The sequence below is a fragment of the Ostrinia nubilalis genome, chromosome 21 (genome assembly GCF_963855985.1).
Source record: "Ostrinia nubilalis chromosome 21, ilOstNubi1.1, whole genome shotgun sequence".
NCBI classification, from domain to species: domain Eukaryota; kingdom Metazoa; phylum Arthropoda; class Insecta; order Lepidoptera; family Crambidae; genus Ostrinia; species Ostrinia nubilalis.
In genome coordinates, this window is record NC_087108.1 from 3,920,964 (window position 1) to 3,936,518 (window position 15,555).

The 15,555-nt window shown below is 37.1% G+C and overlaps 1 protein-coding gene across 1 annotated transcript in view; it reads right to left on the reverse strand.

The window, feature by feature from the left end:
- LOC135081972 (nose resistant to fluoxetine protein 6-like) overlaps positions 1-15,555 on the reverse strand; it is a 29,631-nt gene that overhangs the window by 7,622 nt on the left and 6,454 nt on the right. Inside the window, exons 5-10 of the mRNA XM_063976717.1 lie at positions 15,440-15,527; positions 11,939-12,105; positions 11,404-11,589; positions 4,275-4,454; positions 3,019-3,169; positions 196-370 (exon numbers count right to left, since the gene is read on the reverse strand). Of these exons, the coding sequence (XP_063832787.1) occupies positions 196-370; positions 3,019-3,169; positions 4,275-4,454; positions 11,404-11,589; positions 11,939-12,105; positions 15,440-15,527 (947 nt within the window). The remainder of the gene's footprint in view (positions 1-195; positions 371-3,018; positions 3,170-4,274; positions 4,455-11,403; positions 11,590-11,938; positions 12,106-15,439; positions 15,528-15,555) is intronic.

A 15,555-nucleotide genomic window follows, 5' to 3' on the forward strand; every position in this document is an offset into this window, starting at 1 on the left:
TCATCCTCATCATCATTTCAGCCGCAGGACGTCCACTGCTGAACATAAGCCTCTCCTTCCCTTCTATGATCTGTGTCCTCCCCCAATGATTTCCATATCGTCCGGTTGGTAGCGGCCTGCATCCAGCGCCTTCCTGCTACCTTCACGAGGTTTCCATGTATTTTATTAGCTATGCATAAAATCTTTGTAACTAACCTTTGTAGTTAATTAAGGAGTACAATAAGAAGCTGGCCAGCGAAGCGGTAAACAGCCTGTCTATGACTACCATCAAGTGTTGGGTAGATTTCTCGTAATGCCTAAAGTAGACGTAGCTTAGGTCCCACCAGTAATACAATAGAGGAAGCGCAAGGTGATGCATTACTATCAGGATCTGAAAATAAAATAATAGTTTTAGACCACAAAAAATACTTTTAAAACCTACCTAAGTAATTAGAGAAAGAGTAGAGTAAGTAAAAAATAAAATAAAAACAAGACATTCTTGAACATTTTACACTGCGACATCTATTAGATACCAAACTAAGCAAAGCTTGTACTATGGGTAAAAGTTGTTGTAATTTCTAAACGCAAATACAATTTTTTTTTGACATCTGTCACTTGCTGTTTCCGGTCTCTCTGTCTGTAAGGCTGTCTAGTGTCTGTAGTTCCTGTGTAAATCTATTAAAATCTCTGTTATTCTTTTATCATTTTTCAATTAACACCTATAACCCATCAGGTTATGGGCCCAGGATGTCGCTATAATTCGTATTTCCAAGAAATAGTACAATTGACAAACAAACTAACTTATTACAATACGGTGAGATTTTGTCAGCATCATGTCTTCTGCTTCTCCAAATGTGGTCATCGAGAAACTCAAGGGCATTGACAACTATAGTTCATGGAAATTCATGATGAAAATGGTTTTAATTCAGGACGACCTTTGGGATTGTGTGGAAAACGAGGAAAGTGATGGGAAGAAGCAACAAAAGGCTTTGGCTCGTATTGCACTAGCCGTTCAAACATCAGCTATTCCACACATTCGAAACGCTAAGACAGCACACGAGGCCTGGTAGGTTGTCTTATGTACGTTGCTGTCTGCAGCAGACCGGATATCGCTCATGCAGTCAGCTATTTAAGCCAATTCAATGAGTATTTTTCAGAAATCCACTGGAAGGCAGCAAAAAGGGTTCTTCGTTACCTGAAAGGCACGATGAACTATTGTCTAGTTTTCAAAAAGGGTGGTTTAGACGTCACGGCCTTCGCAGATGCTGACTGGGCGAGTGATGAAGGAGATCGCAGGTCATATACTGGGTATGTGTTTCAGGTTGGTAGCTCTGTAGTGTCATGGGAAAGCAGAAAACAACGAACTGTGGCCTTGTCGAGCACGGAGGCGGAATACATGTCACTCTCCGACTCTTGTAAGGAGGCATTGTTTTTGCGGAATTTCTTGCAGGAAATATTGGGTATGTTGTGTAAAGTTACAATCTATAATGACAATCAGTCAGCACAAAAATTGTGCAAGAATTCCATGTTCCATGCCAGAACTAAACACATCGATATTCGTCACCACTTCATTAGGGATCACATATGTAATGGTTCTATTGATGTAAAATATCTATGTACAAAAGATATGTTAGCAGATTTGTTAACAAAACCACTGCCTAAGGAAGTTCATAACAAGTTTGTGAACCAGTTACTGTTAAAGTTGTAAACATGATAACTGTGTAATTCTAAGATTGTTCTAAAATTGCATGCGTGTTATTTTTTTTGTCATGAAATTATTACAAAATGTTGTGTAAATCAAGCAAAATACTGTGAACTATTCTATGTTTGAGAACCAAAAATTGTATTGGTTTAAGGGCCAGTGTTGTAATTTCTAAACGCAAATACAATTTTTTTTTGACATCTGTCACTTGCTGTTTCCGGTCTCTCTGTCTGTAAGGCTGTCTAGTGTCTGTAGTTCCTGTGTAAATCTATTAAAATCTCTGTTATTCTTTTATCATTTTTCAATTAACACCTATAACCCATCAAAAGTAAACAGATATAAACATACGAGTACTCGTATTTAAATACTTTTTGTAAATACATTTTATTAGAAAGAAAACACAACAATTACCTACTCGTAGTCGTAGTACAAACAAATATTTTCATGCACACAAATGTTTATTTGTTTTGTAATAAGCGGGAAGCGGGCATCGAACCCACGACCTCTGGCTTAGCAGTCCGTTATATTATAAACAAATGGCATATTTCTAAGTCACAAAGTTCCAAATTCTTTGAATTTTGCTTACCAATTGAGTTAATCAAAGATCTAAGTAATACATTATGAAAGGTTATAATACACTTCCTTCAAGTTACTTCACTGACTGGCCACAAGATTTTCAGTTCTCGAGTGGCGCCCACGAGCCGGAAGACGTAGTGTGGGTGTCCCGTTAGGTGGATCAATGATCTGGTGAAGGTCGCAGGAAGGTACACTGGATGCGGGCAGCGCAGGACCAGTCGTTGTGGAGATCCTTGGGGGAGGCCCTTGTCCAGCAGTGGACGTCATTTGGCTCGAGTAAGCGTAAAGCATACCTTAGAAGGTTCTGGTACACTTGCGCGAAAGACATTTGCGCGAAGATAAAAGCCATTTGCGCGCATGACATCAAATACTTTTCGCGAATAATAATGCTAAAACTGTTTTCGCGCTAATGACTTTCGCGCTAGTGTCTTTCGCGCTAGTGTCTTTCGCGCTCATGTCTTTTCGCGCAATCGTCCGTTCGTGTTCATGTTTTTTTCGCGCTAGTGTCTTCACGCAAATGTCTTTCGCGCTCATGTCTTTTCGCGCAATCGTCTGTTCGCGCTCATGTTTTTTCGCGCTAGTGTCTTCACGCAAATGTCTTTCGCGTTCATGTCTTTTCGCGCAAACGTCCGTTCACGCTCATGTTTTTTTGGCGCTAGTGTCTTCACACAAATGTCTTTCGCGCTAGTATCTTCGTGCAAATGTCTTTCGCGCTAGTATCTTCGTGCAAATGTCTTTCGCGCAAGTGTCCCGATACGTACCTTAGAGTTGTTAATATTAACGTTCCGTTCCTGGTGGTCCTTGTGAACGAACGCTAACATAACCCCTGCTAAAGCCGCTATTAACGCACCGACCGGGTGTATATAGAGGTCGAAAAATGAATCTGCACCGATGAAGAAGTTTCGGAAGACCCTAAAACACAAAAACAATTTATTAGAATAATGATCATTATGACAGAAATATACGATCGTGTTGACGGCGCACCGTGCAGCCGTGACGTCACATGATGCTCTGATACGACGGGACGGGGGTGTGCGGTGCGGGTGAGTGCGAGGGAGAGTCGCATTCCAGCGAGGTGCGCAGTAAGCTGGATCGGGTTGTATTAAGCATTTTATACGCAAATCAAATCAAAGTATTCATTTGCATAGTGAATTAAGTTGTCGTTTATTTTAATTAGTTGGTATTCAGAAATGACGTTCAATTAAGTTAATACAAACTCAAGTTTCGTGTTCAGATAGATGAACGTCAAAAATTGCACCAAGTTTGATAGCATAGTTCTTCTTGAGTTGTTTCATCATACGGAGTTTAAACTAATGTAAAATTGATGATTAATGCTTGGAAAAAATATAAGAATAGGAGTAATGACGTAAAGAACAAAAATTATGTTGTTGACTTTATATATATTTTCAAAAAGATATTATGTTAAACACATCTTACTTTAACTTTGACAAACGTCAAAAACTCTGTCAAACTCCATACAAAAACCACCGGTTATCGTCATAGTTACGTTACGGTCAAAGTTAGTTGGTGCAACTCAGCCTTATTGACTAAAATATTTGCTCTCTGTGGAACGCCAACGTAAAATCTTACCACCTACATTGAAAACTAATGTTTTTCAGGGATAAAACGAATTGTCTCTACAGAAGTAAATACAGCGTGAGACGTCCACCCACAAAGTGGACCGACGACCTTACGGAGGTAGTAGGAAGGCATTGGATGCAGGCCGCTACAAACCGGACGATATGGAAATCATTGGGGGAGGCCTATGACTATGAGAGCGTGCGCGGTCACCGTGCACTTTGGAGGGAGCCGGTTGCGGCAGATGCGCGAGGTGCACACATGGCATTAAGCCATTGGTAAGTCCTGTGTGCACTGTGCACCTCATTTCGCGATACGTAGTAGTTGCCCTCACGGCCATGGGAATGCGCAAAGCATTTTCTCATGTAAAAATGGCCTATGTTCAGCAGTGGACGTCTTGTGGCTGAAATGATGAGGATCATGATGTGCCGATACTCACTCAGGTGTAACATACAGGTAGGTAGATACCAATTCATGCTTATAAGCCTGGTGGGCAAGAATGGCGGTAGCTACCACGAATAAAGCCGAGATTACTTTGACAGCATGCTGTCGGTACTTCAACAGCACTAAGATTAAGAGTAGTGTGAAGAGGTGTATCTGCATGTCTACCGCCATTATCCTGAAAATAAGATTGGATTTATTAAATAGAAGCAGATAATCAATGATTTTTTTGCAAAAACGGGAAAAATTTCTAACGATTTTCACGCGTAGAACGCGGGCAGTGGGCACAGATACAGTTTTTAATCCACTTAAGATTGTAAGGTTTTGTTGTGTTTTTTTTTTATATTTTGTGATTTTAAATTGCTCGCACTCTGCATAACTTTCGATTACTTGTAAAGTTTATCTGTGGAAACTGATTAGGCTACTGTAGGTACTGTTTTTATTTTTTAAGTTCACATGTATCAACTCATGCTGTTTGTTTCCTTAATAAAGAAAAATAAAAATAAATGCATTACACATGGATATGTAGCATAAAATCACAAGCTACAATTGTGTACTAAATCTCCATTGTTACTTAAAGTAAATACATACTCGTAGATTTAAAAGCTTAAGGTAGATGTTACAAGCTTATAAATATAAGTTGCTTCGTTTGTGCTTTTCAAAAGTTTTTATTTTATTTCAAAAGAAGTTCGGTCGTCAGTCATTTAGCTGGAGGGACACACCAGCTTGCCGAGTCACGGCCTCCTCTAAAGAACTATATCTGAATGAAAACTTTTACTGAATGTTACGGACTATTCCCACCTTTCGTTCCCACCGCTGCAACTCCTGTGTAGCCAGGATCTACACTTGACCGCCACTAAAAACCAAACAGTGAAGGCCAAGTTTGTCCCGGGGGAGAGTTAAACTGTCATTGGTGTGGTGTACCTACTACTACACAAATAAAGAGTGTGCGCTATGGCAACACTGACTAGTACGGCGCGGTGGGGAGTCAGTCGTAGTCGGGCCGCCACACGGGACGGACGTCAGTGCTTGCACTAGCTTACACAGTGAACATATACCAGTGTTTTATTTAAGACACCACAATGGCGACGAGGATAAAAGTGAGTAATTAATAATTTTAATGATTATATACCCAAAAAATTAAATAAAATAAAAGGGAGGTAGCTACAATCATTACATTTACAGAATGTACATTCAGTCTATTTGCCGATTATTATTTATCAAAATCATTATTATTATCGACATCAATTAATATTTAATTTTACAAACAATACCAAACCTACAAACCCAAAGTAATATTGATTTTGATTTTGTTGCGCGTACGCATGAGTCACAGATGTTATGTTGGTTAACAAACTCGTTACTTACCAAAAGTCACTTGTTATTCTATGATAATTAGTCTTGTTAAAACTAAATCATCTAAGATCATTTGAGCCAAACTGACGCAGACAGAATATGTCTGCCTGCCAGTTGAAGGGTACCTATTTTAAACTGTAATTTGCAATGCCACTGAGACTAGTTTTGATCATTATGCCTTATCGAACTAAATAATTTATATTATTAGGATGATTGTATTCCTGAACGAATTAAATTGTTTCACTACAATGAAATATACGTAATACGAGTAGGTTACCTCCTGTTTACATCAATGCTACCTATAAAACGAGACAAGATAGTGTATTGTCAAGAAATTATGATAATCTGATTGGGTATATAATCTTAAATAATAAATAAAGCAAGTAGTGAATTGCTAATATAGAATAATAAACAAAACAAGTAGAGAATTGCTAATATGGAATAATAAACAAAGCAAGTAGTGAATTGTTAATATGGAATAATAAACAAACTTCATTTTAACACCAATTTCACGTACGTGTGAGGGCGCGTGTTCGATTCCCGCCCGCACTGAAATTAAGTATTTAGTGATAAATAATGAACTCGGAGATTGTTAATAACACCAAGTATCAATGAGTTATTAAATCAAGTATCAGTGTATTATTGAAGAGTTTTAGTACAAAGTATCAGTCTGTTATTAAAGAGTTCCATACAACGACACGAGACAAGATAATAATTTATTGACATATAGAAAATATTCAAAAATGAAAGTTGTGAAATTCATAAGTAGTCTAAAAGTATATCTATCCTCCTGCTATCGTTGTGTGTTTGAGTTTCATGAAATAATTGCACCATAATATAGGTTTATTATGGTGGCTGAAAATGATAGATTTATTATAGTAAAGTATATATATTTATTTACTTTAAATGCAAGTGAGCTTACGGATTACAGAAATTACATATTCATATTCATTTAATTATTTGCACACTAAGTGTTTAAAAAGGTCTTAAAACTAAGTCTGTACAAACATCAAATATTAGTAAGTACCTACTTATATCTATTTAAGGTTAGTAGACAAAACATTATCATAATTTATTACGAAGTACCTACTCCAACGAACTGACATGACCCGAGACAAAATAATATTTTAAACTTTCATGATGTTAGGATGATTTCCCGTCAAAAAAATAAAATGAAAATATTTACAAGGTAGGAATCTACAGTACCTACTGTATCACGCGCACAAGTGATAGGTTGTCACTGATCTCTGTCAAATTAGAAGTAATATGGTAGACGTCAGCAGTGTGACGGTGAGCCAGTGAATCGTACATACGGCACTCATTATGGTAGTATAGAAGTACAGCGTGCCCATAATCATCAATTTCTCGACATTGCAACCAATCTGTGCTTGATTCTGAGTACAATTAAGAATCGGTATTGTCAGACAAACCAAAGTAAAAAATATAAAACAAATGTCGTTTATCTACCTAGATCCCACTAAAAAAAAAACTAATCGGAACACCTGTTTACTGTGTTAAATGTGAACTAGAGGACGGTACACAAGTCGTACTCCATTTTGGAAAAGTCAAACCTAATTGTTTATGCAGTTGACACAGCGCTGTACCTATCGTTGGTCAGATGTAGATGTATAGCGTCTGACAAATATGGTGATTGCATTGAATTTTAAGACATCAAATTATTCTTCTTCTTGTTGTGTCCACAACAAACCTATACAGTGTCAGCCCGGAGCTCCGCTTCAGGAGTGGTGTTGTCGGTAGTATACATTGAATCTTCCCGCGTGCAGTTGATTGGGCGCGCGGGGCGCGACATCATGTGTTCCATCGACTGGGGAACACAGCCACATTTTCACTCCAAGTTTGAGCCATCCAGGAATCTTATTATTACCCGATGGGAAGTTATTCCTTGGCACTGATGTTCCTTTTGTATATTGAAAAATACAACTGATAACCACTTAGTAGCAGGGGTGCGATAATCACTAGAATGCACAAAATGATTAATTATCGACCGGTGCTAATAAATAATCAACGTTGTAAATCAAAATTGCTAGTCGTGGAAGGACGTGATATTATATGTGGGAATAAAAAAGGGGTGGAAATTAATTGTGAAATGTTTGTATAATATATATATTATTATACAGTGTGAGTCACGTTAAAGTGTACATATGAAAATAGATGAAACTAGACCTATTTTTATCGACAAAAAAGAGGTCAAAAAATTTTTGAGATTTTTTTTAAATTTTTTATAGAATTTTTTTTCTTCCAATTACTTATTGTAAAGAAAACGTAATAACTTTTAAACTAAGCGGTATATCCTGATAAAATAAAAACAGTAATAATACTAAATAACAGGCGATACTAAAAAAATACACAAAATACACAAAAAAGGCCAACAAATAATAAAAAATTATACTTTTTGAAAAAAATCTGCTTTTAAATTCGTGTTTTTTTGGTTATTTGATAAATTTCTCCAAAAAATGCCCCTATAACCGGTGGTTTTTATTACTTTGTATTATTCTCTATCGTATTACCTTCGTAAAACCAAAAATCGCATGTCTCTATTCCTATCACAACGTTTGCAATGATCGTGTGAACTAAGCCTCTCCGGGCGCGCCATTCAAAGCTTCGTTATCAACGAAACTGAAAATGGCTCTAGATTTGTAATTTTGATAAAGGCAAGTTAGATTTCAAATAAAAAAAAAAGATTTCTAAGTAAAATAAGCATTTTAGTTAAAATTAAAATTGTCTCTACCTGTAGCGGAGAATAATGTTGTGGCAGCCCTTTGTTCAAACGATCATAGCAAATGTTGTGATAGGGATAGAGACATGCTATTTTTGGTTGCACAAAAATAATACGATAGAGAATAATAAAAAGTAATAAAAACCACCTGTTATAGGGGCATTTTTTGGAGAAATTGATCAAATAACCAAAAAAACACGAATTTAAAAGCAGATTTTTTTTAAAAAGTATCATTTTTTATTATTTGTTGGCATTTTTTGTGTATTTTAATTATTTTTTTATTATTGCCTGTTATTTAGCATTATTACTGTTTTTATTTTATCAGGATACACCTCTTAATTTAAAAGTTATTACGTTTTCTTTGCAATAAGTAATTGGAAGAAAAAAAATTCTATAAAAAATTAAAAAAAAATCTAAAAAAAATTTTGACCTCTTTTTTATCGATAAAAATAGGTCTAGTTTCATCTATTTTCATATGTACACTTTAACGTGACTCACACTGTATATTGCGATTGGAAAGGAAATCGTTAACTTAGATAGACAATAATTTACAGTTATTTTGACTAATAACTACACTACTGAATCAACTTTGATGAAAATGAATGTTTTGAGATAGGTACATACCTCTTCGCTCAGCAACCACTGAAAACTAGCGTTGTAGTGGCTACGCACTGCAGCATTATGCTGAGTGGAAGCCCTTTTGGCATTATTACCAAATTAATTTATACGCTGTCCAAATTTGTAATTTGCTGTTTTAATGTGCCAAATAAATGTACCTATATTATTTCTTCTTAAGAATAAAGAAGTCAATATAATTGAGAAATGTGATCAGCCTTGTCAGCAAATTAAATTAAGTCAAATCTAATCAAATATTTTATTAACAGAACCAATGTCACGATAATACAGGTATCCAGTATCTGAGTCAGTTTCAATAATAATGTTCTACCGCGGATGGTACCGTTAGACATATTATAATATACAGACAAACTATACAGACATTCGTACACTTAGCCTAATAAAACAAAAATATATGCCTATCCTATGTGAATATTATGTTGCTATGCCAATAATACAATATTACATTATTACGAAAAAAAGATTGCTGTTCATTTAATTTTTCCCTGCTAAAATTTGAGAACGGCTGCACCGATTTGGATGCTTTTGGTTTTGATGTGTTTGACATAGTCCAGTGACGCCTTAAATGGGAAAACAATATGGGTCTAGAACCAGTGATGATTCGATGAAAATCGAAACGCTCTCGGTGCCGGTGGTGGTTTGGGAAACCAATCACTACCAAAATGGTTATAAAACCTGTAATGTTTGATGAAAATTGAAAGGCACGCGGTGCCGGTCGTTTGGAAAATCAAACGCTACCAAAATGATATTACTTAATATTATACATACAATATAATATATAGCCTGACAGATCATTTTAGTTTCGAAAAAAATAGACATTTATAACTTCAAGTCTCATACATCATAATTATGTCTAAAAAAATGCATATAACAACGATAGGAATTCATTAACTCGGTAGCATACAAATAATGAACGTTGAAAATAATTGTGTAATTATTCAACAGCGTTGTTATTCACTCGTAAGTGTCATTTATTGAGAAATTCAACAACATATTGAAACCTTGTCAGCAAGCCTGTCAGTGAGACAGTAGCTTCACAGTTCATATTTCATGGCAAAATAAAGACAAGTCTATGAAAAAGTGTGAGTGATGTGCCTGCCTACACATTTCAGATTACATAAGATTAACCTGTGGGAGTAGTGAACGCACTATATTTTGTGCCACAAACTGTATAAATGTAAATGATCCGAATATGATAACTATCTTCGCTCGCTCGCATCAATATATTATGTATAAAATACTAGTAAAGCCTTTAAAAGCGGCCCACAGAGGTGACTGAGTTTCTTGCGCTGCTTCTTCTCAGCACTGGCCCACTTACTGTTCCGAAGCAGTGGTAGATGAAACTTTATTTTTATTGTATTTTAACTAGATCAGCTGAGCTAGGATGCGCACCCTGATGGAATCTTTCCATGATTTTAGACAACAGACGTATGGGCTTATCATTCAAAGTTTATAAAAAGTTTATCATGGCGCGCATCCTAGGCCTCCACTAAGGAAATTAAAATTGTAAGAAAAATAATTGACATATTAATTTGAGATACCTACCTATCTTGTGGGAAATTCGTAATGTAATAAGTAGACACACCTACTATTTATTAACTTATTTGAGGTCAAATAATAATGTATTGTGATGTTTGAGTCTAATATTTTATTTGATAAATTGGCTATTTTGTCCAAAGATGGTTGAATATTAATTTAACCTTTTGATTGTTTCAATTTAATTTAAAGGAAGATGTGTAACGTGTCAGGAAATTGAATAAGCAAAATATTTATGTGTAATTTGTAAGCTTATAGAAAGTACTTACTAATTAAGTATTACAGATCATTAATGGGCTATTGTCCAAAGATGGTTGAATATTTTGACCTTTTGACTTGTTTCAATTTAATTGAAAGGAAGATGAGTAACGTGTCAGGAAATTGAATAAGCAAAATATTTGTGTATAATTTGTAAGCTTATAGAAAGTACCTACTTACTAGTTATTACAAACCAATGTACTTTAATTTAGTAGTAGTATTAATTATAATATAGCTTGTCTCGAATCAAATAAAATAAGGAAGAGATGTGGTGTACTACTACACAAATAAAGAGTGTGCGCTATGGCAACACTGACTAGTACGGCGCGGTGGGGAGTCAGTCGTAGTCGGGCCGCCACACGGGACGGACGTCAGTGCTTGCACTAGCTTACACAGTGAACATATACCAGTGTTTTATTTAAGACACCACAATTGGTAAATTAGAAAGGTAGGAGCAGTTCGAAATTAAGGATTGATGTCGTTTTACTGAATGATAGACGAAATAAGTGTCCCAATTTGAAGTAACTTGAAAATTTTTTATTGCCGGATATTTAGTTTGAAATGCGACTCTTATCGCTAAAAAATGTAAGTCCCAAAAACTTACCAAGTTTGAACTAAGCATAGTTCTTTTCTGCGGAAAAATGTTTGGAGGAATCCAGCACTGATCCAGAACTTCTTTCGGCAGACGTCGCTCTCGTTGGCTAATATCAGAGGCCACATAGGGCCGTCGCCCATGCTTTTCCACCAGGTTGCGCCGAATCCGAGCAGCAATAAGTATACTGGATACATCCTGAAAGCATTCAATTGGATTACTTCTCTTAATGCTCTGCTCGGAGTTTCCCTCAATGATCGAATCAGAATTGAACAAGAGAACCAAAGTGATCGATATAGCCTGCAGAATTGCTAAAACCAAGTGGCAGTGGGCACATAGCTCACAGAGCTAATGGTCGTTGTGATTATTTGACGATTTGTAAGCACTATTTTTAATAGTCCATGCAAATTGTTAGGGTCGTAACGAATATTAGAAATAAAATAGCGGACTGTATAAAAATTAATAATAAATACATTTGGCTGAAATGATGATGATGATTAGGCTACTAAAAGCTTGTTTGTCAGAATTGAAAAGTTTACTAACATACCTGATGATCCTTTTAATCATGAGCAGAGGGAACATTTTCCAGCTGACTTTAATCTTCTCAGACAGCAGCAGTAAATTGTAGCCTGTCAAGAAGTTCGACATCGTCACGAAAGTCAGGGTGTACGTCATTGTCGCTCCGTAGACGAAACCAGTACGGGAAGATAGAAGCTGAAATAAGGAATAGCTCTAAATATAGATCGTTTCATCCACGAAGAGGCGCCCCACCATTCTTCCGCCAATGTTTGAGTGTTATCGGTACACGCTAAATTATCCATGAGTGCACACGCACACTACAATAATGACGCTCGGATTGCTCGGATCAAACTCCCCGCACCCCGCGCTTCCCTCGAGAAAAAGTTAGTGGGGCGCGTCTTCGTGGATGAAACGATCTATACAAGGACTGGAAACAGGACCGGTCCTTGTGGAAACCCTTGGGGGCTTTTGTCTTGTGTCGCAGTTACACTATGCGGAAAATCGACCAAACAGAAGCCCGAAGTATAGGCGATCACGACGAAACTAACTGAAATGCGTGTTTACACTGTCTCGATCAATTTTTCGCAGAGTGTAACTGAGCCATAGAAGTGGACGTCACTTGGCCTTGGCTGATACAGAAGCTGGCTGAAAAAAAGGAGCAGAAAAAGAAAATTTGGCTTGACAACTATTGAAAAGCAATAGACACTGGCTGAAAAAAAGCAGCAGGTAAATAAAAGTTTGTTTGTTAAAAAAGCAATTTGAAATCAAATTCGGAATTTGAAATCAAATTCGGAATGCAATACGGTGCAAGGCTCTGTGCCTTCCGCAAGAAAGATGGTGGTATCCGCCCCATCGCCATAGGATCCACCTTTCGCCGTCTTACAGCGAAACTTGCTTGTAGGGATATCTTCTGCCCCCTGAAAGAGCTTTTCCAACCAACTCAAGTTGGTTTTGGGAGCAAAGGAGGTTGCGAAGCCGCCGTTCATGCTACTAGGAACTTTTTGGCCAGCACTGATTGCGAAATTCTCTTGAAAGTAGACGTGAAGAATGCTTTCAACTCGCTGGACAGATCCGCCTTGCTGAACGAGGTTCGTTTCCACATTCCTCAGATTTATCCTTTCGTTTACCAGTGTTACAACTCCCCATCTAAATTACTTTATACCGATCATTGTATTGAGTCAGCCGTTGGTGTTCAGCAAGGCGATCCTTTAGGTCCAGCACTTTTTAGTTTAGGTATCCACCCAATCATCTCCAATCTAAATTCGAAATTAAATGTTTGGTATCTTGACGACGGTACCCTAGGAGGCAAAGCAGATTCTGTTTATAATGATCTTGTTAGGATAATGACCAACTTTAAAAAGATTGGACTAGACCTTAACCTTTCCAAATGCGAAATTTTTATTAACAATAATATTCCTTCAAATATTCGACAAAACATTTTGGATAAATTCAACTGTCTGGCCCCCAACATCAAAATTCTAAATTCTGACTCACTTTGCCTTCTTGGTGCTCCTCTTCTCGATGACAGCATTAAACCTTGTTTGGACAAAAAAATTAACCATTTTTCAAATATGGCGTCCAGGCTGGAACATCTAAATTCTCATATTGCTTTCACTATTTTGAAATATTGCCTATTTGTCCCTAAATTTACATATACTCTCCGTGCAAGTCCAGTTTGAAAAAAAAACAACTATTTGGATGTGATAGATTCGACCCTTAGATCTTCCCTTGAAAAAATTCTAAATTTGCAACTCAATGATAATTCCTGGCTACAAGCCACACTCCCTATTCGGCTCGGTGGTATCGGCATACGCAAAATTTCTAGTGTTGCTTTACCCGCCTTTCTTTCGTCCGCTTACAGTACTCTTCCCCTCGTCAAAAAAATTTTTTTTAACAGCACATTTTTAGATGAAATTAGTGAGGCGGAAGAATCTTGGAAAAGTCTCTGTCCTAGTGAGGACGTCCCAAAGGAACGTCATCATCAAAAACTCTGGGACGCTCCACTAGCGAAAGAGACTTTTAACCACCTTGTTCAAAATTCTATCAGTGATACTAACAAAGCTAGGCTCTTAGCGGTTTCTTGTAGGGAATCCGGTCACTGGCTAAATGCACTTCCCTCCAAAAATCTCGGAACATTTTTTGACAACGAGTCTTTCCGGGTGTGTGTGGGCTTACGCCTCGGTGCACCAATCTGTGTACCCCACACGTGTCCCTGTGGCAAAGAGGTGGACCAATTCGGTCACCACGGTCTATGTTGCCAGCAAAGTGCCGGTCGTCTCGCCCGACACGCTGCTCTCAACGACGCCATCAGGAGAGCCCTTGCCAGCATCAACGTTCCTTCCACGTTAGAACCACGTGGATTGGTCCGTGATGATGGCAAGAGACCTGATGGTCTCACTCTGGTTCCCTGGGAACGGGGACGGGCTTTAGTTTGGGACGCTACATGTGTCGATACTTTAGCCCCTTCCCACCTCAGGGAATCAGTTGCTAAAGCTGGGGCTGCAGCAGAGTCGGCTGAGTTAGCCAAACGGCGCAAATATGAGTCACTTTCTAATGACTACATATTTGCGCCTTTTGGTGTCGAGACCTTCGGACCTTGGGGACCGAATGCTAAATTACTGTTTCGGACCATTTCCCCTAAATTAATTAAAATTTCGGAAAATCTAAATGCTGGCTCTTTCCTTGCACAAAGGCTTAGTATTGCCATTCAGCGAGGAAATGCAGCCAGCATTCTCGCCTCTTTGCCTCACGGACACACTTTTATTTTTGAGTAATATAAGTTTATATTTTTATTTTGTTTAGAGTTAAGTTTGCCTTAGTTTTAAAAAAAAATTCTGTTTATTGTAAATAAAGTTCGCCAATTCGGAATTCTATTTAAAAATAGAACGTCGATAGCTAGTTTATTAGGGTTGTTAAGAGCGTTTACGCCGTTTGGCGCAAAAACAGTACTTTTTCAACCCGTTACAATCATTAACCAGTTACATTACAAATATGTTATAGGCATAAATAATTAGGCAATTTCGTCGTCTAAATAGTTAGTTGAGAAAATATTTCGATTAGTATAGTATTTAAGAATTCTATCAAGATAAGTCCACACAGGTTTTCAAATTTCCACTTTAACGTCAGTTTACAAGCTGAATTTTTTATAAAAATACTGTGAAAACGATATAACAAACATTTATATCCCATAGCATAGGTCCTTAGGCAAAAAATTAATTGAGAAAATTCTTAGATTTAAGCATTTTACAATAAGAAATCACAAGTTCAAAGAACGTGAAATACCCAAACATCAAAGTGATTTTTACACCATTATTCTTCTTTAATTCAACATAAAAATAGCTTAATATAATAAAATAACATCTTCTTTAAAATATTTACTTTGAAACGATATATAATTCATTGTTATTGTTTTGCTATAAACATTTGAAAACTATTAAAAAACGCCGCGCGCGAATCATTTCCAATGATGCCCCTTGAAACGCCTTAATGAGTGGCAAGAAAGACTCTCTTGTCCCGGAACTCTTCTTACCTTTTCATAATATCTTGGGTCGTTCTGGTAAACTGCTGTGGTCAGAATAATAACGTGGTAATTAATTAAACCGACTCCCATGAGGTACCTGAAAATGTTGCAAACAAAACGAGAGG